At 50.2% G+C, this 27,022-nt stretch overlaps 1 protein-coding gene across 1 annotated transcript in view; it reads left to right on the plus strand.

Annotated features, from left to right (window-relative positions):
• ERN1 (endoplasmic reticulum to nucleus signaling 1) overlaps positions 1-27,022 on the plus strand; it is a gene marked incomplete at its 3' end in the record, with an annotated part of 77,902 nt that overhangs the window by 44,158 nt on the left and 6,722 nt on the right. The window contains exons 3-17 of the mRNA XM_082678878.1: positions 1,704-1,737; positions 2,828-2,900; positions 4,198-4,270; positions 6,403-6,525; positions 10,061-10,162; positions 10,959-11,220; positions 12,472-12,550; positions 13,869-14,034; positions 18,095-18,213; positions 20,477-20,668; positions 22,699-22,969; positions 23,716-23,806; positions 24,070-24,259; positions 25,314-25,413; positions 25,646-25,845. Coding sequence (XP_082535004.1) covers positions 1,704-1,737; positions 2,828-2,900; positions 4,198-4,270; positions 6,403-6,525; positions 10,061-10,162; positions 10,959-11,220; positions 12,472-12,550; positions 13,869-14,034; positions 18,095-18,213; positions 20,477-20,668; positions 22,699-22,969; positions 23,716-23,806; positions 24,070-24,259; positions 25,314-25,413; positions 25,646-25,845 — 2,075 coding nt within the window. The remainder of the gene's footprint in view (positions 1-1,703; positions 1,738-2,827; positions 2,901-4,197; positions 4,271-6,402; positions 6,526-10,060; positions 10,163-10,958; positions 11,221-12,471; positions 12,551-13,868; positions 14,035-18,094; positions 18,214-20,476; positions 20,669-22,698; positions 22,970-23,715; positions 23,807-24,069; positions 24,260-25,313; positions 25,414-25,645; positions 25,846-27,022) is intronic.

The following is a 27,022-nucleotide window of genomic DNA, read 5'->3' on the forward strand; positions in this document are numbered from 1 at the left end:
AACCGACGCCCTCTTGCCTGCTGTGTTTGCTCTGGAATATGCCTTCTTGCTGTCCCTGGCGTGCACGGCTTCTGGGCTGCGCTGGAGGAGCGGGATTATAATTGCTCCCTGACTGTTTCAGTAGGGTGAGTGCTGTGTGCCCTCGTTTCCTGTCTCTTGCATCAGTCTGTTTGTGAGAGTATACCGAGAGGCGATTAGTGGGAACAATAAACATGTGCTTTCTGACTGAAAGTTCCTCCTGTTTCCTGAAATGCTTTTGGTTTTAATGAATTGTTTGTTCGCTGCCCACAGACCACACGTGGTGCCTGCGCTTCTGTTGTTGTGAACACCCATATGCCTTTGTGTCAGAGCCGGACTTGTAAAGCAAAATCAACAGCTGATAAGGCTTGAAAGAGTTTTCCTTCCTCTGAGAATCCAGGCTGACCCAGGGAATTAGACAGCTGCCTGTCACCATCAGCAGAGCCGGTGTCCAAAATCATATCACAGTATTTGCCGTCCTCGCCCCAGCTTTGAACTTGTGGGCAGCGTGGCCTGTAGTCTGTGGGGTCTTGACGGCTGGAAATGCCTCATCACTGTGTGGTCTTGTGCCTGGGGATTTAGCTCTGTTACAGCAGTGTCGGTGGCCTCTCTCTCCCACCTCCGTCCACCCCATGGAGTCGGGAGCACCCTCTTGATCTGTGCCCAGGAGAATCTAGGGAGGGAGAAATTCTGCCACTTAGACTGTTGCAAATATTAAAACTGACTTGGAGAAAAAAACTTTTTTTCTGATTTCAAAAGTAATGCCTACTTGAGTAGAAATTTGGGGCCATATAGAAAAGGTGGGGGAGTCATTTCTATTTCCAACAAAGATAACTTACAGTTCCCACTCTTTTTTTTGGCCTTTCCATGTAGTTTTTTTTTTTTTAATCCATATTGAAGGTTTTTCTCCTCAGCTGCATTAATACTCTAGGTACAATGTTATCTTTTCTCCTGAACATAACAGTATAAAGATTGATACAGGTTTTTAAACTTTATAAGCCCTTTCAGAAGCCTTCATTTTCTACCAAGTGGACAGTGCATAATTTAACCATATCACTAAATAGTTAGGTCATTTGTGACGCTGCTGTGAGGATCTTTGTACTGAAAGCATTTTCCACATTTTGTGTTGTTTTAAAACTAGATTTTCTAGAAATGGAATTAGTGGATCGAAGGGAATCAAGAAGAATGAACACTCAAGGCTCTAAAATTGTCATATTCCTGCCCCAAAGGCGTGTACTTACCATTTACCATCCAGTCAAATTCTCATCAACAGCCACATTGCTTCTTAAGTCACAGTTTTGCTTTTCCCAGTGGGAGTATCTAGCAGCAGGACAGGCATCTGACCAAGGGATGATTTAGGTTTTAGAAGTCCTTGACGTGTCAGGTAGTGACATTGTGACCCACTGTCCACTGCGGGTTGTCACCAGTGTTTCCTTCTATGCCCATCCCCCAAGTTAGAGGCACGTTTCCTGACAGCAGTTCCCTTCTGCTCTCAGGCCTCTCTCCAATCTCGGCGACAGCTGTAAGAGCTTACATTTGTGTTTCTGTGTGTGAGTTTTCTAAAGTGCCTTCACATACGTTATGTAGATAAATTTATCGGTCCATCTTGTGTTCCTGGGAACTCTAGGAATTTTGATATTTTAGAGTCTGTCTGACGATGCCTTTGTTGTTGTTCTTTTGCACAGATCCAGTCCTGCAGGTTCCAACACACGTGGAAGAGTAAGTTTTCTGATTTGCTGCAGCACTTCCCTTTAATTCATTTTCTATTTTATTCAATCAGTGTTTACGAAGCTAGTTGCTGGGAGTACACGTATGCATAAATTTAAGGTAGAATGAGAGTGACTGAGACATAGGAAGTCTTACAGGTGCTTTGAAAGAAAGAAGCCTGTGTTGGGGAGAGGATGGTCAGTTCCCTGGGAGGCGGGGTGGGAAGGCAATGGTATTAAAAAGGCTTATTTGAGATGTAACTTAAGTCGAGTTTTGATCTTAAGCTTCTCAAGTCCTCAGGAGGGCCCAGGGGTCTTTAGATCTCTCCCTCTTCACTGTGCTTAACCGTGGAGAGGAGACAGGAACGTGACCTGCTACTAGAGTGTGTGTTTTGGAGTAAAAGTTGGATAGCACCTCCAAGAGCCTCAAATGATGCTATAAACACATTAGAGGAAAGACTCAGCAAGGGGTTTCTGAGTGACTGCGTCGTAGTTCAGTCGTTAGCAGGTTAACTTTACAAAAGAGCACCTTGAACCTGCTTCCTGGGAAGCTACTGATGAGACCTTGACCCATCCCCTTGGCAGGTTCTTTCTCATGTCAAACTTTCAGAGTCTGCTTTTACTGCCTCCTAAAAATGAATGTTTGTGGAACACCAAAGGCAGATTTGTTCTCCCTGTTTACGTACCATGCCATGCTATTAAATATTAATTGTTGAAGTTCTATATGCAGCTGACTGGGAAACTGAAAAGCAGACTTGCTGGGTCCTTTTCACTTATTTTACCTTCATCCAGGACGCCTTGACGGAATGATGATTTAGTCTTCTGTGGTTTTGTACTGGTTTTCCTTTGTAGGTTGCTTTTTTTTCACCCTAGTATAGTATAGAGCACCAGAAGGATATTTTATTATCTGTGGGTAAAATGAAAGAGCAGTGGATGGAATTGTTTTACACACACACACACACACACACACACACACACACACACACACACACACACACCCCACTCCCCCCCCACCTCACCAATCATGGCTTTGCATGGCTTTGGTATTTTACTCTGTGCCCTGGGCTATAATCTTTCACTGATACTTATTGCTTAACTTCTAGGCCTGCATTCCTCCCAGATCCCAACGATGGCAGCCTGTATACGCTTGGGGGCAAGAATAATGAAGGCCTGACGGTGAGTATATTTAGCTGCTTTCTACTCCGGAGGCTCTAGACCACTGACCTTCAATTTAGCTGTGCGTTGAGATCACCTGAGAGCTTAAAAAAAAAATTTCTGGGGATTCTGAATCAGGTGGTCTGGATTGGGGCCTGGGCATCAGTATCTTTTCACAGCTTCCTCAGTGAGCTTTTCAACGTACAGCTCAGAGTTCAGAAACGTTGATCTGAACCAGCAGGTTCTCATGGCTCAGCCAGCACTCAGGAGGCGCTCAGCAGACACCGCCAGGCTCCAGACTGGAAACCTTGCAATGACTTTCTGATCCTCAGAAACATCTGGGGGAAACCCAGTCGTTACTGCCTCTCCGTGGCATTTTTCCTTTGCTAAGGCTTAGTTTAAACACCGGGATGATGGGGAAATCCACATTGTTGGTTATTTAAAGTTCTGTTTACTAAAGCTCGAGAGAAATCTTTGCTTTCTTGGAGAGAAAGGTGACAGCATCGTAGAAGCAGGTATCTGTGGAACGGTTTCAAGAACACAGAATGTTCCAAAAATAAAGTATTCTGAAACAAACGTTAACCAAAAGGACTTGTCAGATGTCAGCTGTAGACTCAGAAGAATCGGTTTTATGATGAAATGCAGTTGAAACATGTGGATTGCTCTGAGTTTCTTTTCCTGGCACCTACCATAACTTCCTTTTAGTACCAAAAGACCCAATTCTCTTCTGTTTTTCAGTAGAGAATTATTTGCTAGAGAAAACACCAAAACTTCTTTTCCTGCCTCAAACTCCTGTGTTGCCCATGAGTGATGACTTCTCCTTTCCCTCGAGGCTTCAGCTGGGCACCGAGGCTGCTTCTCTTCAGAATAGTCTCATGGCTCACTCCCTCTCTGAGGAGCATTTTCTATTCAGTCAAGCCGGCTCTGGGACAATTTTCCAAGACAGGACAATTCTTCCTGCCCGCCCCCCTTAGAATTTCAAAGATTGTATAACCCTCCATATTTGTATGTCTTTTCGGAGAAGGTTTGTGTCATCCCCAGGAGCGCTCTGGACAAGAGACTTTGAGGGGCTTGTCAAGTAACAGAATTCTTGTTTCTAATGCCCAGAACCTGGGAGCTGAGGGCTTGTCCAAAGTGGATAGGGGAGCCTGGGGTGCCCCTTCTCCCTGGTTTCCAGTTAGGAAAACTCCCATCTACCATCAACAGTGCTCCTCCCTTTTAGCAGAATTGGGTAACAGAAACTGTGCAGTGAAATTGTAATAATTGCACAAGACTTGGTTAACTTTTTTTTTCTCTTTTCCTTTTTTTTTTTTTAAAGAAACTTCCCTTTACGATCCCAGAGTTGGTGCAGGCATCCCCGTGCCGAAGTTCAGATGGAATTCTCTACATGGGTAAGGGTTCCTGAAACTTTGATCCCTTTTGGAAATGAACCCCAGAATCTGGGAAAGTGGCGTGTCTGAGAGAGAGGTGTAGAGTCACTCCCCCACTGGCCCTTCTGGGAAAGGTCTTTCTTGCCTCGGTTGTGCTGGTTCACGCCAGGATCAGCTGACCTATTAAGAAAGGGTTCCCCCCACTTGGGAGCAGACTTGACACCATTAGGTTACTCATTTAACAAGCTTTTAGCTGCTGTGTTGACCTACCCTTGCGATTTACAGATTGCAACTTGCAACGTACTCAGAAGCAACTGGATGAAATTTAAAGTGAATACCATCGTCTGAGCCAAGAAAGGGAAGCCAGGCTCTGCCTATTAATTATAGGGCTTTCTTAGTATTTCCTGCTATCAGAATATTGGATTAAAAACAGCACATAACAGCTTGCGTAGATAAGCTGCCTTCATACCTACAGGGGTCACATCTTCAAAGCATCAGATCAGCTGCTTTTCTTTTACCATGTTGCTGCCAAAATGTCAATAAAAATGCATTTGTAACCCAAATGAGAGCTGTGTTTGTCTTGAAAGCGTAGTAGTAATAATATCCCGTATTTATAAAGCAGCTTGCTTTCTGAGGAACTTAAAGTGCTTATTGCCTATTCATGCCTCGGGAGCTTTATGTGTGTTTGTGGGCCTCGAGCGCAGGCCCAAGCTGGATTTTAAGTTTTTGTCTAAGGAGACCGGGGCTCTTGCTTCCTTGCACACCTTCAGAATGAGGAAGCCCCCAGCCTGGGGATGCAGAGGAAGTGATCGGCACAGGCTTCCTCTGTCTTCTGGGCCATGCCCCGGGCCCCTCTGAACATCTCCTCACCCTCCGTGTCACTGTTTTCTGCCTGGTCTTCCAGCTCTGACCAGCAGTTCATCACTTAGGGTGCATTTAGAGTTGTGGCCGTTGGCCGATCCATCCATTAAAGGGGTAGCTGAGTTATGCAGGCTGTGATGGTCCTGGAAGTAACCCGAAGGGTGCCAAGCCAGATGGAAAGGGGTCCTGGTCACAGCCGTTTGGTGATGTTTTCTCTCTGTCTTCAGATCTTTTTCATATTAAGATTGGTCTTTGAGAACGGGCAGTTGCGACCCACAGACAAGTTTCGGACGGGTGCTACCTCTGTTAGAACTAAGCGTAGCTTTAGCAAATTCTGATGCCCTGTGAGCTTCCTGGCGTCTTGGTACTGTGCTTCCAAGAGTCCCTTGAAATAGGAAACTTGGCTAATAAGGTAGGAAGACACAAGAGACAAGGCTTGTCTTACAAAGCAAGCCTTACGAGACAGAGACGTGCGCATCACGGTGAAGGCGTTGACCTTCAGGTGGGAGCTGTATTTATCTTGAAATCGCAGTGGTAATAATATCCTGTGTTGATAAAGCAGCTTTCTCAGGAACTTACTAGGATGGTCTGGTGTATATAACCATAGGTATTGATACATACGCTTTGAGCTTTCCTCATCGTGTTGTTTGGCTATGCTGTCCACCTGTTTATAACTTTTAATCAGCTGAATGAGGGGAGGAGTATAGCGTGTGGCTGGGGAGTCACTTACTGGCTGGGGTCACGGTCGAGATAACTTTGGCCTCATTAGCACCAGGTTGCCACCAACTCTACTGCCCAGTCACAGGTACCAGCTGATTAGAGTTAGAAACAGTAACCGTAGATCCTCTCTACATGAGGGCTCATTAGTAGGGACGCTGAGATATATGAATGATGGTTACCAGGGAGACAAACCCCTGGGTACATTTCTGGATTTATATAGATCCTAGTCTATGGGAAAAGGATTGCCTTTACAGGCCAGATTTTTCATATTTAAAGCCATTCATCAGAGCAATAAAATCTGTGAGTTATTACATTATTAGGCTTGGAGAAATTTTTATACCATGACTAGGTTATTAAGTTGTTATAAGACCCAGTGGTCCAAGAAGTTTTATTATCTCCACATTACCATTAACCTTGTCACCCTTGGAGCCACAGAGAAATGTGTTTGACATCGTAAGAATTTCAGGCCTGTCTGTCAGTGCAGAGAACATCTTGAGCTGCTAGTTTGGCAGGGATGTTTTTTTTCCATATTGGGCGAGTGTAAACCACAGCGTGTCCTTGTGACCTTGCAGGTAAAAAGCAGGACATCTGGTACGTCATTGACCTCCTGACCGGGGAGAAACAGCAGACTTTGTCATCGGCCTTTGCGGATAGTCTCTGCCCATCAACCTCTCTTCTGTATCTTGGGCGAACAGGTAAGAAGGAAGCTTTTATCATGTACAACCTGCCTGTATGCAAAAAAGGACCTGAAGTAGCCTCCCCGTGGGTCTCTGCCTCCGGGCTTCATTCTCTAGAAGCTGGCCAGAGCTGTCTAGTCCACACACAGATTTACCATGTCATTCCCCTTTATAAGAGCCGCCCCCCAGCCCGGTGGCTCCCCAGTGCCTGAGGGTTCCAGTCTAAACCGCACCGTAGCCCGCAAAGCCCCCTTGATGCCTCCGCTACCTCTTTTGCCTCTTCCCCCGCTGCATTTCCCTCACTTAAACATTTCCAATCAGGTCCCAGAATAAGCAGTGCTATTTTTTTAAACTTGGAGTAGTGGGGTTCGTCTCTACCAGGTACACACGTTCTTGCCTGTGCGGCCGGCGTCCATTCTTCCTTCCCAGCGCTGCTCAGAAGCCTCCCTCTCCGTGAAGCCTTTCCCCGCCTCGCAGCTCCCCCACTGCCTGGGGACCACAGCTCTCTGTGCTCGGCACGCACAGCGGTTCACACCGCCCATCGGCGGCCCTTCCCAGGCATCAGCAGCGCCCTCCTCCTCGGCACCATTTCCCACCTCCTCCCTCCAGAGCCCCTTCCTTCTCAACACTCATCACTACATGTTTCTAAATCATATGTGCGTGTTTTCTGCCTCCCCTGCTAGACTGTCGGCTTCCTGAGGGCAGGACTTGGTTTTATTCGCCTGCCGAGTCTCCACACCTGGCGTGTTGCTGGCACGCAGCAGGTGTTCAGAGGCTGCAGCGAGTGAATGGGTGGGGGCCTTTTCCTCCAGGGATCTGCCTTACTCATTTCACGTGTGCAGCCCCTGACCTATACCACTACTCCATAAAAACTGTGGCATGGACGGCTAAAATAGAGCTAAAAGGGGAAGCGAGCAAGAAAACATTTAGAATGGAAAGATTATACCCAAAACCTAAGATGCAGTCATTACAACTGAGCACTAAACTTAGGTCTAAGCATTCAGGTAGCCAAGGCCTTAAGAAAAAGAGAGACAGAACCTTCCTTCAGGTGCTGTGGAAAACAGTGCTTTTCTAAAAACGAGTGAGGCTGATAATCTTGGGCCCTAGAGGCTGGCTGAGCTCTCCTGTAATCACAGGGGAGGGTCTCTGTGAAACCGCAGGACTCTCCACTCACCCCCATCCCCCATAAATATCAAGTATTCCAACTGTAGTGACCACTTAGGGTTTGTTTGTTGGTTTACTGTGTCCATCAAGTAAAGCCTTACAGTGGTTCCATCTTCACCCAGGAATAAACATTGCTTGGTTATCAGGTAGAATTGCAGTGTCTGAGGGAATCAGGCTATGCTCTGGCGTCCGGTGGCGTGTGTGTGTGGTGTGTGTGTGTGTGTGTGTGTGTGGGCGTGTAATGCTATCTGTTGTTTCCATTATCTGTCTCTGCATAACAGACCACCCTAACTTAGCGGCTTCCAACACCAACATTTTACTGCTTACAAGTCCATGGGCTCAGCAGGGATGGATGGCCTCCACTCCACAGGCTATTGGCTGGGCTCACTCAGATGTCTGGGACCTTGGTTCAGCTCCATGCAGATAGCCTGGACTTCTTTACATGGCAGCTGGGTTCTCCTCTTGAGTAAAAGTGGACGTTGCGGGAATTCCCTGGTGGTCCAGTGGTTAGGACTCTGCGCTTTCACTGCTGAGGGCCTGGGTTCAATCCCTGGTCTGGGAACTAAGATTCCATAAGCGGTGAGGCACGGCCAAAAAAAAGGAAAAGTGGACGTTACAATGCCTCTAAGGTCTGGGCTCAGAAGTCCTGGAATTTCACTTCCGCTGCAGCCTGTTGGTCAAAGCAAGTCACGGGGCCAGCCCGGAACCAAGGGGTAGGGAAAGAGACTCAGCCTCATGGTGGGAAGACTGTCACGTGAGGTACAGGGATGGGGGAGCATTGATAGTGGTGATCTTTTCAGACCTTCCACCACAGGCTTCTCTCTGGTTGCAATAATTCACAACCCTCCTACATGCAGAATATACTCACCCCTTCCCAAGACTCCCCAAGTCCAGCCACAGCATGGGGCTCAAAATCCAGCAGCTTTTGATCTGTATCTGGTTTGGAAGTGGGCGAGGCTTCTGATCTGGAGACCTGTGAATCAAAGGAGACACATTATCTCCCCTCCAGCATAGACACAGATAGGAGAGTTGCACTGGATACTCCATTCAGAAAGGGAGGGAAGGATAGACGCACAGCAGTCACTGGTGCTTAGTGATTCTGGAATCCAGCCAGGCACATGTCTTCAGGTTCCCCTACTCTGAAGATTCCTTGATTAGGGCCCAGTCTTGCCCTCTGGAATTGGTTCCCCAATATATTGTTCTCAGCAGCCTGGTCCTTCCCTCTGAGAAGTCCTTTCTTTTCCTTAAGAAACAGTGAGGGTTTTGTAGCTTTCTCAATCTGTTCCTTGTCCATTGAAAGTTGGGGATAAAGAGGACTTTTTTTTTTCCCCCCATTTTTGACTGTCTCTGTTTTTTTTGGTCCATGCTGGTATCACTCCCTTAAAAATCTTCGTGGGCTTCCCATGTGTCAAATTATAGTCTACTCCATTAGATATAAAGCCATACCCACAAATCTCTCTACTTTGAGGTATGGGACAGCACTCTTACGGTTCTTAGAACCCTCTTACCTAGCAGAGGGTCTATGTAGGACCACCTTAAATCTTTCTGAGGCCTCAAAGGAGGGCCTTACAGCCTCATCTTTGATTTGATCTTGACCCCAGAGCCATTTTTTACTGGTAGCACCTGAACCTGATCTTTGCCCTAAGGCCATTTTTCACATTGAGAATCTTTTCCAGCTGGGGCATCAGTCCTGGACCCTCTGTAGTTCCTCTAGATTCAGCTTGAAAACTGAATGGTTTCCTCTTTAGCTTATCTGCCTTGCGTCGTACCATACGCCGTTAAGAGAAACCACTTGGCGTGTTCTGCATTCCGCCTGGAAATCTCCTTAGACAGATCCACGAGTTTATTAGGTACTTTCTTTCTGTTTTCCAAGTTACTGCAAGAAGTAGTTCTACTAATTGTGTTGCCACTACCTAACCTGGGTCATCGTTTTCAGCTTCCAGCAGCAGTTTCCTTACTGCTCTTCTAGCCTCCATCTGCCACCCGCTCCCAAGGTCAACGCCACACGTTACAGGTTTTTGTTACGGCACCATCCCACATCTGGGTGACGGTTTCTCATCTCAGCTGTCTATTGCTATACTGTATAATAAACCACCTGAAAACTCAAGTGGCTTAAAACAACACCAAGACATCGCTCATGATGCTGTGAGTCTCGAGTTGAAGGGCACAGCGTGGGCGGCCTGTCTGTGCTCCACCTGCTGTCGGCCAGGTTCGCTCCTGCGTCTGGGACTCCAGTCTTCCTCCACGTGGCCCGTCTCTCTCCACATGGATGGCCTGGGTTTTCTTACACACCATTTAGGGAGGATTCGTCTGTTATAATTTAGATGAGGTCAGCACCTCCGCAGGTGCCGTGGCCCCTCCAGGTAACGGGCTGGTGTGTGTTCCCCAGAGTACACCATCACCATGTACGACACCAAAACCCGCGAGCTCCGGTGGAACGCCACCTACTTCGACTACGCAGCTGCGCTGCCCGAGGACGACGTGGAGTATAGTAAGTTCCCCCAGCACCTCGGTGGCTTGGTGAGGTCAGGCGGGTATTTGTGACCTGTGGGGAAACGAGGGCTCCAGAAAGCTGCATTTCCTTTTTAGACACTCTTGGTCACCAGGTTCTGGACTTCCGTGGACTCGTAGTAAATACTTCAGTAGTCAGTGTTGAAGGCAGGGGCCTGGGCGAGAAGTGTGGAGGGAACCCAGGTAAAATGGTGGCAAGTTTAGCCCGAGAGGAGGGAGGGCACACTTTGTTGAGTCCCTCCGTGTCCCAGGAGGAAGTAACTACGAGCCCATGGGAAGCAGAAGCAGAATTAAACATCAGCCTGTGACATAAAAGCCAGTTTTCCCATCTTAGCACTGGTACCCGAAAGTCTGACAGACCTCCTCTGCGGTCACACGTGGGCAGTGGCAGTGGTCAGCCCGGACTCTCAGCTTGCTCGGTAGTTTGAAATGATTGCTATCAAATGCCAGATTCATAGGCCCTCCATTGCTTCCTTTCTTCTCAGCAGTTGAATCCCACTAATTGAATCGAATGCTATTACCAAGTGAAGAAAGAACATTACCACGTGAGAGAGTGACCCTGTCTTATATTTATAAACCCGGCAGCTCTCAGTGTCTTGCTATCGTAGGGCCTGAGAGAGTTCGCTGGAAGCCAGCGGAGTTGTCTGGAGGCGATCTGAGAACACTCCAGAAGGCTTGTTTCCTCTAGCTGAGTGGCTGCAGCTTGCCAGGGGAGTAGAGGATGTGGTCGCAAGCTGGGTGAGACTCGACACGCTATGTTTATCTGATCTGTACAGAAATGTCCCACTTTGTGTCCAATGGCGATGGGCTGGTGGTGACCGTGGACAGTGAATCTGGGGACGTCCTGTGGATCCAAAACTATGCTTCCCCCGTGGTGGCTTTTTACATCTGGCAGCGGGAGGGTCTGCGGAAGGTGATGCACATCAACGTCGCTGTGGAGACCCTGCGCTACCTGACCTTCATGTCGGGGGAGGTGGGGCGCATCACCAAGTGGAAGTACCCGTTCCCCAAGGAGACGGAGGCCAAGAGCAAGCTGATGTGAGTCGGGGACTCAGGGCAGAAGGGGGCGGCTGTGGCCCTGGTGTTCTGGTGCTGTAGCAGCAGTGAGCCGTACCATGACCTGAGGACCAGGGCTCGGGGCCGGCGTCCCTGAAGCCGTGAGGAACATAAAGAGGCAAGAACGGCTTGTTCTGAAACCTCAGAATCTAAGAACTGGACACCCCTGGACGCTTCAGATTCTCCAATAGTAAATACATTAAAATTATGGGTGGGACTAGGAGAGAGACTGCCTTGTCTAACTGTAGTACGATCTGGATCTATCTCAGGTGGTGGGAATATGAGAGACGTATTTATTTTTTAACTTTCTGTTATTCTCTGAAATTTTACTGTAAGTCGTATTTGCTTTAAAAATCAAGACCAAAGTGTTAGGGGGTGTCTAAGACTCGGCAGGCTCGTGTTCTCCATCCCCACCTGTGAATAGCCTGTAACTCGGTCACTCAGCCTTGCTGGGCCTCAGCTGCCCATTTTGCCGAGCCGTGGAGGAGATCGGGTGAGTGTGAAATGTTCTCTGAATTTACGGCACCGTTCAAATGTCAGGTGGTTTGCAGAGAGAGGTTTAGAGAATTCAGCAGGTGACCCAGCCCAGGCTGGCTACTGATAGTAACCAGCAGGGTCTGGACGTGCAGCCTCGCGTTGTCACGCTGATGACAACCACGGACAAAGCCAGATCCCATCCCCTCCTCGATGCCCCTAACAGGGACCCGCGGGAAGTCTCGCCGGGTTTGGGATTTCCCGTGCATCCCCTGGATAAGAGCAGTTGACTCTCTCAGGGCTTCTGTAAAACCTCTAGAATCTTTAGGACCCACAAGACACTGCAGTGGGGATTCTGGTGGCAGCTCAGTTGTCAGAGCACCCTGGTCGGGCCGTCTTGGAGGCTGTGCCATGGTTACAAGCCTCCAGTCTCTCCCAGGTGATCGTCGCTCGTGGTCCTTGCCTCAGGCTGTCGCGGGGGTGAGCTAGCGCAGCCCCGCCATTTGCAGATGAGGAAACCCCGGCTGGCAGGCAGGTGGCCTGTGCACGCTTCGAAGGCATCAGTGACAGCGGGCCCCGCAGTCCCGCTTTCCTGGTTCCCAGGGCAGTACCCTGTCTTGGTACTGAGAGCCTCGGGAGTTAATGTGCTTCCTCCTAGGAGTGGGATTCGGGGCTGTGATTCTTCTCTCCAAAGAGCCCCCTTTTGTGGGGTCCAGAAATTAAATGACAGTGGAATGCATGTATCTGTTTGTCTCCTAGGCCCACCCTGTATGTGGGGAAATACTCTACCAGCCTCTACGCTTCCCCCTCAATGGTACACGAGGGGGTCGCCGTTGTGGTGAGTCCACTGTGCGGGGCGGGGGGGCTCATAAATGCAGCCTCCGAAACACTCCTGTGCCATTTTAGCAACGAACGAATGAATTATATATGAACATCCTGTTAGTTGAGAATGCAGGACACAGATCTTAACATCCTCGGAAACAGTTCCTACGTGTACCACGTCTGTCAGTACCTCATGAGAAGAGATGCACATGACTAAAGCAGCTTCCTAAGCCTAGGAAGCCCCGGTTGCTCCCCTTGGCTTTCAGGTTCAAGTCTAGACTCTCCAGCTGGGGTTCACACTCCCCTCAGGCCAGCCCCGTGACACCCGTCCACTGCCACACGGCTAGTGTCTCTGTGGGGCTGCACTGTCCATCCTCTCCCTGAGTTCCAAGAGTTCCCTTGTTCAGGCTGCGCCTCACACCTCAGATGCTCTCCCGTGTTCCTTTTTTCCTCTTCAAATCCTGTCCATCCTTTCATGACCGGTCCAGCCTCCTGGGACCTCACCAGTTTGCCTCAGGCGCTCAGTCTCTGAGTGTCTGAGGCATCACAGTCCCAGCCGCCGTTTTGGTCCTTATGACGTTTGAACTGTTTGGTTGGCATCTCCTGTCTTCACAGTGAGCCAGTCCTCTGCTCCCGTGTCAGGGCAGTGCCTGCCTGGGTCCAGCAGTGCCCGAGGCAGCACCGGGCTCGTGGCTAGAGGTTTCCCACCCTGGTCACTTGTATCATGTGTAACTCCTTCACTTATATCTGCTTCTCACAGTAGCCTCTTGGAATTCCACACACACCCTTCCTGTTTCCCAGTTCCCACATTTAAAGAGATGTCCACGTTTAAAAAGACATCCGAGGGACTTCCCTGGCGGTCCAGTGGTTAGGACTCCGCACTTCCACTGCAAGGGGCACAGATTCAATCCCTGGTCGGGAAACTAAGATACTGCGTGCTGCGCGGTGTGGCCAAAATAAATACATAAATAAAAGACATCGGAATTTTATTTTATTTATGTATTTATTTTTTAAAATATTTATTTATTTATTTGGCTGTGCCAGGTCTTAGTTGCAGCATGCGAGATCTAGTTCCCTGACCAGGAATCGAACCTAAGCCCTCTGCATTGGGAGCTCGGAGTCTTAACCACTGGACCACCAGGGAAGTACCCCGAATTTTCAGTTCAGCGTTGTCACGTCCTGAGGGAGGGGCTGCTCCTGCCCAGTTTTGGGGCCTTGGAGTCCTGCTCTGCCTTCCTGACCAGCCCCACAATAGGACCACGTGCTTAGGACAGTTGCAGGCACACTGCTGTCCACATGGGCACCCCCAGCCTCACTCCAGTCTGTCTTCCCAGCCCCGAGGCAGCACCCTTCCTTTGCTGGAAGGACCCCAGACCGACGGTGTCACCATCGGGGACAAAGGGGAGTGTGTGATCACACCCAGCACGGACCTGAAGTTCGACCCTGGGCTCAAAGGCAAGAGCAAGCTCAACTACCTGCACAACTACTGGCTGCTCATCGGTAAGAGCTGGCTCCTCGTGGCCGTGGTGACGCCATGCTGCCTCCTGGTGGCCAAGAGCCGACATTGCTAGTTAACAGTCCTCAGCTCTGTGCTCAGTTCATGTCCAAGTTGGTCTTTCAGACCTTGGAATATTTCACCCCCAAGGAAAATAAACAGGCTAGCTGTGTTACCAAGTCAGTTCTCAAAAATCATTTGTCTAATGTTCCAAAACTCCAGTACTAAATAGTGTAAACTTTGTGCAGTGATCTGACACATGTTGGATGTCTGGGGCGTGCCGGGCACTGGCAGTCAGCATTCTAGGATATTTCCTTATTTCTCACAGTGACCCTGTGCAAGGTCAGCACCCTTGGTATATCCACGTAGAGTTAAGAAAACAGGCAGTTTCTGTGGAAGGAGTCACTTGGGAGTTGGTGTGGGCGTGGGCAGGAGGGGCTGGGGAAGGAAAGGGTGGAAGACCCAGGAGGGATTGAGGGTGGTGAAGGGTCGGAGGCTGGACTTGGGTGCAGAAGTCCCGGGTGTGTGGGGAGGTCCCTTTTTTTTTTTTTTAATATTTATTTATTTATTTGGCTGTGCTGGGTCTTAGTTTCGGCACGTGGGATCTTAGTTGTGGCATGTGAACTCTTAGTTGCGGCATGCATGTGGGATCTGGTTCCCTGACCAGGGATTGAACCTGTGCCCCCTGCGTTGCGTGTGTGGCGTCTTATCCACTGGACCAGCAGGGAAGTCCCCTGGAGTGGTCCCTTTTTCCTTCTCTTCCGTTTCTGCCACCATCAGTGATAAGAAGTTGAGATGACACCAGAAGGCAGCGAGTGTGACCGATGCAGGCAGAGGTGACAGGAGCTATGTGTCTGGCAAGTGTCCCAAGTAATCAGAGCAGGACGGAGTTTTCTTGACCGGACTTGCCTTTCCAGTGCGGCAGCCCCCTCCCCAATTCTGCCGTCTCCCAGCGCCAGAGGCGGGGAGAGGTGGGGATGCAGCCCCGAGGAGGTGCTGGAGCACGCAGGCGCTAAAGAGCTTTGTCCTCCCCATTCTCTCCTGGTGCGGTGGTGCTCCGTGGTGCTTGGTGGTTGCTCAGTGCTCGTGTCGACTGGGACCAGGACAGAGAGAGGTTGGGCCTGGGGGCGCCGGAAAAGGGGTGTGGAGCCGCCTGGGACACTGCAGGGCTAGGAGGTAGCCAGCCGGTGGCATCTGGATGGGGGGGTGTAACTGGGCATCACAGGGAGGAAGGAAACTGGATGTCCTGGAGCCCCGATCAGTTGCTTTGTAGTCATCCAGGCCTTGTTGTCCTTTGTTCATCCTGACTCCTTACAGCTGTTTTCCTTCTGGTTATTATTTTTACCAAATAATGGGCAGAGGAGGTAACAAAATACTTCTACCCTTTTTTGAACAGAATTAGTTCGGAAAGTGTGGGTGAATGGGCCCAAAGTGGAGGGAAAAAAGCACTGATGGGCAGAGGCCATTGAAATCACAGGGCCACTTAGTTTTATGAAGCAGTTAAGGGATACATTGTCTACCAGTGGTTAAGAAGTGAAAAAATTTTGGAAACTAAGGAAATGTGTGAGACCAAAAAAAATCCAGAAAAAGTCTTCATGGCTCAGTTGCAAAATGATATCCTTTTATTTTATTTATTTATTTTGGCCGCACCCTGCAGCATGCAGGATCTTTCGTTCCCCAACCAGGAATTGAACCTGTGCCCCCTGCAGTGGAAGCGCAGAGTCTTAACCACTGGTTCGCCAGGGAAGTCCCGAAATGATACCCTTTTAAAAAGGAAAGGTTTTCCAAGTAAGAAAACTGAGAAACCCAACAAGGTATAAAGAAGTAATTAGGGATGTGCCCCACAGTTCGGAAAGTCCTTTTGAGAAACTTCAAAGCTGGTCTTTTCTAAATAAGGTAGTGGGACTGAGTGATAATTTTGTGTAGACTGAGGGCCACGGGTAAAAGGATATGCTCGTTTATGTCCAAATATGTCCTCTGATTTGGTGATTGTGGACGACATTAAGGATATCCTCAATTCACCTTAATCTTGAAAATAAGACGAGTTCTCCAGGCTTGAGTGGTGTGGTCTGTGGGTTACCCCAGAGCAGTGGCCCTAACCTGGGGTGCTCTCGGCTTCACCTGGGACCTACGTCAGATAGACACGCATGACCCCTGGAGCTCCTGATCCAGGAGGTTCAGGGCAGGTCCTGTGCTTTCAGCTCTGGAGCCTGGACATTATTGGATGGTGATAGATACATCACTAAGACCAGGTTCTGTTTGTACAGAAGTGTTTCAGGAGCTCATGATTACATTTATAGCACAGCCGGTTCAGGGTGCGCTCCAAGGTATTGCTAAAGGCCCCACTACAGGGGAGGCCTGCTTACAAAGACTACAGGACGAAGAGGGGATTCGGGCTAACCCCTTCTGGCGCAGTGTGTTGGGAGGTGCCCTGCCGAGGGGTGGGACTTGGAGCTCTTAGAGCAGCGGGCGCTGCAGTGCAAGGTGGTGTGTGGAGGGGACCCCTCATTGCTCTTAGCGAGACGGTCTCCTGTTAGTGAGCCTCAGAGGTACCTGGAGAGCCTCCTGGTCAGATCCCTGGGCCCCACCAGCAAGTGCGAATCAGAGGTCTGAAGCGGGCAACCAGTTCAGGATATCCCGCCGTCTCAGCATTCCTTGGAAGACAAGGGGAACTTGGTGGTGGCTCAAAACAAGTTTAGGCTTCCGTTAGCAAACAGTGTTGTGGTACAGATAGAGAACTGACCCAAAGAGAGAGAGTTCAAGGGGCTTTCTCCAGATGAGAAATGTATGTAGCTCGGACTAGTTCTTGTTTGTTTTTGTCTTGGAAATACATACCATACAATCTTTGATAGGTTTGGGAGAACAGAGGACAGAATATAGGGTGAGACTGGAATTAAGGTGAGATCTGATTGCTGTGAGAGAACAGAGAAGAAAGCAGTCAGGGTGCTGAGAGCCCAGCTTGAGAGAGTGACTGGCTCTTCTGGGCGGTGTGTGGAGTCGTTTAACTTCAGAACTAAAGAGATCGTCCAGCCATATCAAATATTGTTGCTTTTATTTTATTTAGCTCTGTCCCTCACACACAGTAGATGCTCAATAAACGTGTAATGAATGACTGCTAGGCAGCCTTGAAATAGTTGTGTGGGGAACAGTGAAGGAACAAACAGGGATCCGGGATCCCCAATCCATCCAGCAAACGTGCTGTCTTCTGAATAATTCACCACTTCCCAGGAGGGAAGCTCGTGTTTAGGTAGTGGGAATAGAACTCCACCTGTGCGATTTAAACACCAAGATGGGGATTTGGTACCCTTAGTGGAGTGATGTGACAGGGGTCAGCGTTGAAGGGAGAACTTCTTGAGCTTTTCTTTTTTTTTTTTTGGACAATATCTTTTTTGATAAATTTATTTTATTTATTTATTTATTTTTGGCTGCGTTGGGTCTTTGTTGCTGCATGCAGGCTTTCTCTAGTTGCAGCGAGTGCGGGCTACTCTTTGTTGCGGTGCACGGGTTTCTCACTGCGGTGGCTTCTCTTGTGGAGCACGGGCTCTAGGCACATGGACTTCAGTAGCTGTGGCATGTGGACTCAGTAGTTGTGGCACACAGGCTTAGTTTACCCGCGGCGTGTGGGATCTTCCCGGACCAGGGCTTGAACCCGTGTCCCCTGCATTGGCAGGCAGATTCTTAACCACTGTGCCACCAGGGAAGCCCCTCCCTGAGCTTTTGATGAAGCTTCATAGTGCCTCACAGTGTACGGCCTTGATTAGGGATTATCCACACGAGCCTTGCTCTGAACGTGCCCTGGACATCCCGATCCCTCTCGTGACAAGGACACTTCTTTGCTCCTTGTTGTGAGATTCAGAATACTGCACTAATGCCATTGAGGAATAAAAGTTCTGTCTTGATGGAATTTCTCTTGTCACTGCCTCCCGCTTTCTCTCACTTTACAAATGTGAGCGTCTGCATCGTGGGCCCCTCACTGGGGAGTGACAGTTGCTTAAGCTTAGTGGGTCAAGCGCAACCACTGTGTGGAGAAACTGTTCTCATGAGAGGTTGTGCTTCCTCTCACAGGACACCACGAGACCCCACTGTCTGCATCTACCAAGATGCTGGAGCGATTCCCCAACAATCTGCCCAAACACCGGGAAAATGTGATTCCTGCTGACTCAGAGAAAAAGAGCTTTGAGGAGGTGAGTGGGGAAGTGGACAGTCAATTGGTGGCCCCTCGTGTCAGGTGCTGGGGGATAAGGCATTTGTCCTGCCTTTATAAATTTATTTATTTATTTATTTTTGGCTGCGTTGGGTCTTAGTTGCGCGCGCGGGCTTTCTCTAGTTGCGGCGAGTAGGGGCTACTCTTCGTTGCGGTGTGCAGGCTTCTCATTGCGGTGGCTTCTCTTGTTGTGGAGCACGGGCTGTAGGCACGCAGGCTTCAGTAGTTGTGGCTCGAGGGCTCTAGAGCGCAGGCTCAGTAGTTGTGGCGCACAGGCTTCGTTGCTCCGTGGCATGTGGGATCTTCCCAGACCAGGGCTCGAACCTGTGTCCCCTGCATTGGCAAGCGGATTCTTAACCACTGACCACCAGGGAAGCCCTGTCCTGCCTTTAGAGCCTGCAGTCCACTCAGGAGGGGAGAGTGGTACACGGGAATCCACAGCAAACAAAGTGCTAAGGACTGACAGGGAGGAAGGGGGCTTCCGGGAGGCTGTGGGAGAGGCAGGGGGCGCTGGAGGGGAGCATGCAGAGGTAAAGGCCTGGAGGGGGATTCGAGGGGAGTTTTCATTCACACTGTGGGCAGTTCTGGGGTTCTCTGAGCATACTTGGGCCTGAAGCGTGTGGGGAGGGAGTGGATCGGGCCCCAAACCAGGAGCCTGGAGCTTCAGATGAGACGCTTGGCAGCCCCACAGAGCTCCAGCTCTGTCTCATCTGCTGGTGTCCTTGCCGGAAACTGGGGGTAGGGAGCCCATCACTTTGCCCAGGTGGGCAGCCTTCTGGGGCATGGAGCAGTGGGGAGGCTGGAGGGTGGCTGTGGGAGCCGGGCTGGGGGTCCAACCATTCGGGCTTGGCGGCTCCTGCAGCCCTGCTGTGCGGTCCTGGCCTGAGAAGGGGCCGTGGGCAGGGTCAGAGGAGCAGGGGAGCGGCTGGCTGATGTGAGGGCTGTGATGGCGTCAGATTCGCATTAGAGATTTAGATTTTATCCAGAGAGAAAGGAGAAGAAAATCACATGGATGTTTAAGATTCCAGGGTGCGCTGAGTTGTCCCGCATCTCTGGAGGGAGCCAGGTTGGAGATAGCACTGGCGCCCTAAAATCTTGATCTGATTTTGATCTGATTAAAGCCAAGTGTATTTGTTATTGAACACTTAGAAAATAATAAAAGTTTAAAGAAGAAAATTAAACAATACCCGTAACCGAACACTCAGAGATGGCTGTAGTTGAGATTTTCCTGTTTCATCGTTTAATTTTGAACAGAGTCCTTTAAAAGTCCATGAACATACTCTGAGGTGCATTTATCTGGTAATAAGACTAACTTTTTAAAACAAACACACGTGAGCAAATATAACTAAATGAGTGTTGTCTCTGGTCACGTGTTCAGCAAACATTGCTCAGCTGCCACCAGCCACAGGCCCCTGCGCCCTGCGGGAGGGGCTGCAGGAGAGGGAGGCAGGGCACTGCGTTAGTCTGGGCGGTGAACATTGTGAACGTGTGGGACGCCAAGGAGGCTGCGTGTGCATTTCACCAACAAGTGATAATGGCACACCTGGAACAGCAGATGTTTGAGAACAAATCAGTGCATTTTTCTTGAAGTCCTAGAGATTCTGAGGTGCTTCGGCAGAAGCTCCACTTTATCTGAGTTAATTCGGGGCTCTAACAGAGGGTTCTGATGCTTTCTAAAAACTTTGAAAAATAGTGGACTGTTTGAATACGTGATTTTGTGTTTGGAGTTGCACTGAAAGTTTACAAACCACATAAGAAAGCTGCTTTATTACTTTGTAGCTGTGTGTGCACGCATGTGCGTGTGTGTGTGTGTGTGTGTGTGTGCGGTTTTCCTTTTTAATGTGAAATGCTGTTACCAAATTGACTACCAAACTTCCGCCAGACTTGTTACCTATGAGTTCAGAGTTCCCCCAAACATCAGATCTACCATGAAAGGATGTTTTTGCCTTTAATAAGGATTTTCAAAAGAATGTAGTATCTGAAGGCACTTTCAAAAGTATTTCTCTAAAAACCGTTTTTGAGTAATGATGCTATCACTGCAAGAGGGCATAGCCTCCCAAGGCAGTTGCTTTGAAAAAGGCAGCAATTATCTGGTTTGTGGTCTTGGGGTGAGCTTTAAACAATCCAGCATGTTCCACAGCGTAGTCGTTCCTCGTACATAGTCATTGCCTCTCTTCGTTGTTTGGCTCATTTATATCTGACTAGAAATTGTGCAGTGATGTCGCCACTCTCTCCCATGCAAGGTTATCGACCTGGTTGACCAGACTTCAGAAAACGCACCTACCACAGTTTCTCCAGATGTGGAAGAGAAGTTCGCTCATGCCCCGCCCAGGCCCGAGGCCCCCGTGGACTCCATGCTCAAGGACATGGCCACCATCATCCTGAGCACCTTCCTGCTCATTGGCTGGGTGGCCTTCATCATCACCTACCCCCTGGTAAAGCTCCACGCCTTCCCTTTCCCCTCCCACGTGTTTCTGAACCTTTGCCCATCACCCGATGTTAGTGAGGTCCAGACAAAGGTGGCAAGGAAGCAAATACATTTCTTTTCCCACTTAAAAGTCAATATTGGCTTATCTTCAAACACATTGTAATTAAAGAGACACTCACTTCTCAGGAAAGGACAATTTTGTACCTACATCTTATAGTTTGACTGTAAAAACTGATTTGGAAACCTTGCTTGCAAATCATTTTAAAAACTGTATTTTCTTTTTTTAAGACTACACATAATACATGAAAATCTGTTATTAAACTTTCCTCCCTTAAAAACTGTCTGTTTAGGGACTTCCCTGGCGGTCCAGTGGTTAAGACTTCGCCTTCCAGTGCAGGGGGTGAGGGTTTGATCCATGGTCAGGGAGCTAAGATCCCACGTGCCTCACAGCCAAAAAAACTGAAGCATAAAACAAAAGCAATAAAGTAACAAATTCAATAAAGGCTTTAAAAATGGTCCACATTAAAAATTTTTAAAATCTTAAAAAAAAAAAAGAAACCTGCCTGTTAGAGATATCAGATAGAGTGAGAAAGGCAGCACGGTTATTCCTTCGACTTTCTAGTTGGAAATAAGTGGCTAAAATTACATAGTTGAGTAGGTTGTGGGTTGGATAAAATATTCTGGAGGAATATTCTTTCTTTCTTTTTTTTTTTGCCTCACCACACAGCTAAAGCTAACAGTATCTTAGTTCCCCGACCAGGGATTGAACCTGGGTCCTCGGCAGTGAGAGCACAGAGTCCTAGCCACCGCACCGCCAGGGAATTCCCTGGAGAAATATTCTTTCATCAAGATGCTTGGAGCATTGAAACCTTACCACCTCAGCACACAAGTGCTCCAAAAGCTCACATCCCCGTGGAGGAATGAGGATGACAGGCCCTTCGTGGTACTCAAAATGTGTCCACCTGCATTGTTTTTTTTTTAGCCTCACCCAGTTCTTATTCTTATCTATCCCCTACCCACAAATAAAGAAACTTGACTCTGGGAAGTTAAATAACTTTCCCGAGGTAACTCAGCTAGTAGATGGAATTTCCAGGATTACAACCCAAGTTGAAAGAAAGAGAGCGAGATCGCTAGAAAACTCCCAGGCGGGTGTCGGCTACACACCCATCCCTGCAGCCACCTTCCCACGCATGGGGTAGTAATTAATAATCACAGGTCGCTGCCACTTCAAAGTATGATGGAATGAATTGTACAGACTAAATGAGAAGAGTGTGGGGTGTGGGGAAGGCAGCATGATGAAATGGGAGTGGGATCTCGGCCAGGCTCCCTGTGTTTCAGCCCCACTCTGCCACATCCTGGCTGTGCAGCTGTGGGCAGATGGCCAGGTGGCCCCGAGCCCCAGTGGCGTCCCCGCCTCTGCACTGCTGGTGATCTGTGCACCAACCTCTGTCATGTGTACGGCCATGGTAGACAGCAAGCCTGGGTCTTCCCTGTGTCCACCACACTCTCAGCCACCTGGTACCCATTCTTCCTGTTTGGTTTCACTCTTGCAACAATTCCCAGACTTTTGTGGATTTTTTTTTTTTTTTTTTTTTTTGGCCGCACCGTGGGGCATGCAGGGTCTTAGCTCCCCGACCAGGGGTTGAACCTGCACCCTCGGCAGTGAAAGTGTGGAGTCCTAACCACTTGACCGCCAGGGAAGTCCCCCAGACTTTCATAAAAGTCCCAGAATTGTAGAGTTGACTGGAACCCCCTCCATCTGGCCCAGCCCTCCACCTCCAGTGGAATCCCTCCTCTGCTGCCCCTGACGGGCCCCTCCAGTTGGGGGATGGGCTGTACTGGGAAGTCTAACTGGCAGGAAGAGCTCCAATCGCTGACCACGTTCTGCCCCCCGCGGCCTTCTCACTGGCCTCGTCCTGCCCCGTGGGGTCACCTCAAGTGTCCCCTCTTCCTCCACCGCAGGAGCCTGCCCCGTCCCGCCCGCTTGTGCGCTGGGCGCCGGGCTGCACTGGCCGGGTTGTGGGTTTCTCTTCCCAGAGCCGACGTCAGCAGCGGCAGCTCCAGCACCAGCAGTTTCAGAAGGAACTAGAGAAGATCCAGCTCCTGCAACAGCAGCAACTGCCCTTCCACCCACCTGGAGATGTCGCAGCTCAGGACACCGACCTCCTGGACTCGTGCGGACAGTACTCGGAGAGCTCGGCCACCAGCAGCCCCAGCACGTCCCCCAGAGCCTCCAACCACTCGCTCCACTCCAGCGGCTCCACCTCCAGGGCTGCCAGCAGCCCCTTCCCGGAGCAGGATGACGAGGGTAAAGCGAGTTGCCATTTTGGTGCCGCCTTCTCTTTCGCTGGAGCACGACCTGAGAACCGTAAAGCCCCATGCCCTTCCTGGGGGTCTCCACGGGATTATGAAGTGCTGTTCCCAAGGGTTCACCGAGGTCTCCCCCCCTCCCCCCCCACTCCGGGGGCGGGGCTTCTGCCCCATCCCGAGGCCTCTGCCCCGCAGAGGGAGCCACTGTGGCCCTCCCTCCATCTTGCTGTACAGAGGGCTGAGAGTCGCTGCTGACCAGAGGTGCACTGGCCCTCTGGTTCGAGAGCGCCCCTGAGGCCGGCCGGTGGCCACGTGCAAAGGTGCAGCTGTTGGTCTGCTTTCGTGCGGGAGGGGGGCTCAGGCCGGCGGTCAGGGCCGATCATCTGAGGGGATTGGTGTGGAACCAGTGCAGGAGACCTCAGAGTCCTGAGTCTCAGGCTGGACACTCTGCTACTGGTCTCTCCATCTCACGCGTCCCCCGGCACTACCTGCATGTTTCCGGTACAGACCTTTGGGTGGATCTGTAGAGAAGCCCTGTCTTCAGGCTTCTGTCCTCACAGTAGTGAAAGTAAAAGCTGGAACAGAGGGCAGGGGCAGGCGAGGAGGTGGCCCTGGGCGTGACTGGGGAGGGGGCCCAGCAGCTCCTGCTCTCCAGGGCCCCTCAGTCTGAGCTCAGGAAGCTTGTAGCCATTCTAGCCTCAAGGTTGTTAGGTTATGTTTGTCCTTTTTTCTGTTCTGTCCCAGATGAGGAAACCAGCATGGTGATAGTTGGGAAAATCTCATTCTGTCCGAAGGACGTCCTGGGCCACGGAGCCGAGGGCACAATTGTGTACCGGTGAGTGGCCTGGAGAGCCCTGAGCCTTCACCACCTCACGTGCAAGCTCCCATCGGCTCCAGGGGCACAGTGGGGTTATCGCAGTGACCAGATGGAAGAGTTCCCCACAGGGGGAAGTGATGGCCGCGGGGCCGCTGGGCGGTTGGTCAGGGCCCCCCAGGCTGTGAGGCCTTCGAGGCAGACGCTGCATCAGGTGGAAGGAGTCCCGCAGGCCCAGGGTTCTCCTGGCGTTTCCACAGCCAACCCCGCTCCTCGTCCTGCAGTGGCATGTTTGACAACCGCGACGTGGCCGTCAAGAGGATCCTCCCCGAGTGTTTTAGTTTCGCAGACCGTGAGGTCCAGCTGCTGCGAGAGTCGGACGAGCACCCAAACGTGATCCGTTACTTCTGCACCGAGAGGGACCGGCAGTTCCAGTACATCGCCATCGAGCTGTGCGCGGCCACCCTGCAGGAGGTGGGTGGCCCCAGGTCACCGACGGCTCTGCCAGCGCCACCGTCGGCTCCCTTCTCCCGGCAGCTCGGGTGCAGTTTTAGGGACTGCCAGTTTCCTTATTTTTTAAATTTCTTTTTAGTAACTTTATTGAGGTTACAATACAACGTATTCGTTTTCAGTGTACGGTTTGATGCATGCTGACAAGGGTATGTACCCATTTTAACCACCAACAGTGGAAATGTAGCGCACTTCCCTCTCCCCAGATTTAGTTGTGTGGTCCCCTCGGCTGCCCGGGGCAGTCTGTGGTTGCAGTTGGTACCTCTCTCCCTCTTGGCCTCCAGGAAACCTGGTCGATCCTTCCTCCCATCGCCGGTCAGGGCTGGTGTGGGCTAGGGGGATGCTAGTTGATGACTTGAGTCATTAAGATAATCCATTGAACCCCTTTTGCGCAGTTTCCAGGCTGTGCAACTGTGATATTTCAGTATCATTTGGCTTCATTGCAGGCTTACCTGTAGGAGGCAGTGAACTTGGGTTCCTTCCCCTCTCGTCACCTCATTATAAACTAGTAAGCTGGAGCTTTGTTTGCTTGTTTAAGTCAGTCTTTCAGGGGAAAAGAAAGTCTGCTGGAAAATACGGATTTGAACGGAGAATATTGTCAGTAAAACTTCCCATTTGTTTGTTAAAATATGATCAAAGAAAACGAGCTGACCCGATACCAAATGTTTATTAAAGCAAAAACCTTCAGGCCGAATTTTTCTAAATAAAATTGAATCACTTAAAAAAAGAGAGAGAGGGCTTCCCTGCTGGTGCAGTGGTTGAGAGTCCGCCTGCCGATGCAGGGGACACAGGTTCGTGCCCCGGTCCGGGAGGATCCCACATGCCGCGCAGCGGCTGGGCCCGTGGGCCTTCGCCGCTGGGCCTGCGCGTCCGGAGCCTGTGCTCCGCAACGGGAAAGGCCACAACAGTGAGAGGCCCGCGTACCGCAAAAAAAAAAAAAAGAGAGAGAGAGAAGGTATGCTGAGGAGCGAAGTCCTGAGGGCCCTGTGCCGTGACCCAGCCTTCGTGTCTCTTGCAGTACGTGGAGCAGAAAGACTTTGCCCACCTCGGCCTGGAACCCATCACCTTGTTGCAGCAGACCACCTCGGGCCTGGCCCACCTGCACTCCCTCAACATCGGTGAGAAGCCTCACCTTATCAGGCGGGGGGACAACTTGCTCAGGTGGTCCTTGCCTCTGTCGAAGCTCTTTGCTGCCTCACGGGGTCCCTGTTGTTGAAGAAAGAGAGGACTTAACACATTTGAGAGCCAGAACCTTTACAGGCAGCAGCGGGTCTGTTGAGAATCTGAGGAGGGCCCATCCCCATCGCAGAAGGAGTCCAAGCACGGGACTAACCTGGAGTTCTGTGTTAGTTCACAGAGACCTGAAGCCACACAACATCCTCCTCTCCATGCCCAGCGCACACGGCAGGATCAAGGCCATGATCTCCGACTTCGGCCTCTGTAAGAAGCTGGCAGTGGGCAGACACAGCTTCAGCCGCCGCTCAGGGGTACCCGGCACAGAAGGCTGGATCGCCCCGGAGATGCTGAGCGAAGACTGCAAGGAGAACCCCGTGAGTGTAGGCGTGGCTCCGTGAAAACTGCGGAAGCAGCCTCTTGTTCCCAGGGGATTCAGAGCCTCCAGGCCCAGGGGGGCGGGCTGGAGCACTCACTGCCGGAGAGGGACGTTTCTGTAGCGGAGAGCTTCTCCCCCAGCAGCACTCTGCCAGCACTCTAACACTGTCTCCTGTCCAGAGGAATGAAAGGGGTGAATGTAGGCAGTTGTCTGTTTTTTTCCCCCGTACTCTTCCAATCCTTTCCCCCCCTATTTTGGGCAACTGGAAAATCAGGACTTGCGTAAGGTGAGCAAGCTTCCAGTTTTCATTCTGTTTTTGATTTGTTTTTGTTTTTCCAGCTTTCTATTTTGAGAATTTTTAGACATACAGAAAATTGAGAGCAGTGAATGCCTCTGTACCTCTACCTAGATTCAACATTCGTCCGTATTTTTCACTCTCTGTCTGTTCCTGCAACCATTCGAATATGAGTGGCAGGACTCCCAGCCCTTTACCTTAAACACCTCAGCACACGCCTCCCAAGGACAGGTACCTTCTACCTCCTGACCACCTACCCATGCTCACACCTCAGCCATTAATACTGTTTCCATTGATACCTAGTGTTCAATGCATATTCAAGTTTCCCCAGTTGTTCACCAAATGTCTCTTGTAGAGCTGGTTTCTGTAAAGCAGGACCCAATTAGGTGTGTTTGTTACATGGCGCTTGATTCGGTCTCCTTTCATCAACACAGTTCTCCCAGCTTTCTTGTCCCACGACGGTGGCTCTTTGCAGAGTCGGGGCACTTCTCTGTAGAATGCCTCGCTCGGGATTCGCTCACTCATTTCCTCTTGGTGGTATTTAACTTGCCTGTTCCTTGTATTCCTGTGAACTAGACATAGGTCTAAGGGCTTGACTAGATTCAAGTTAAGTGTTTTTGGTAAGAACAGTCCCAGTTGGGTTGTACCATTACTGCATCCCTAATGGTGATGCTGAGTTGAAGCAGCTGGTGCAGGCGGTGACACTGGCATCTCCCCTTTGTTAGGACTGTGTGGGGCGATGCTCTGGCAGAGTGTGAATATCCCATCACCAGCAGTCACCCACCTGATGGTTCAGCGTCCATTGGCAATCCTTGCCTGAATCACTGCATTCGTAGAAAGTCTACATTTATTAGCTGACATTTTTCTGTAAAGAAGAACT

This window comes from Grampus griseus (genome assembly GCF_964374135.1).
Source record: "Grampus griseus genome assembly, chromosome: 20".
NCBI classification, from domain to species: Eukaryota; Metazoa; Chordata; class Mammalia; order Artiodactyla; family Delphinidae; genus Grampus; species Grampus griseus.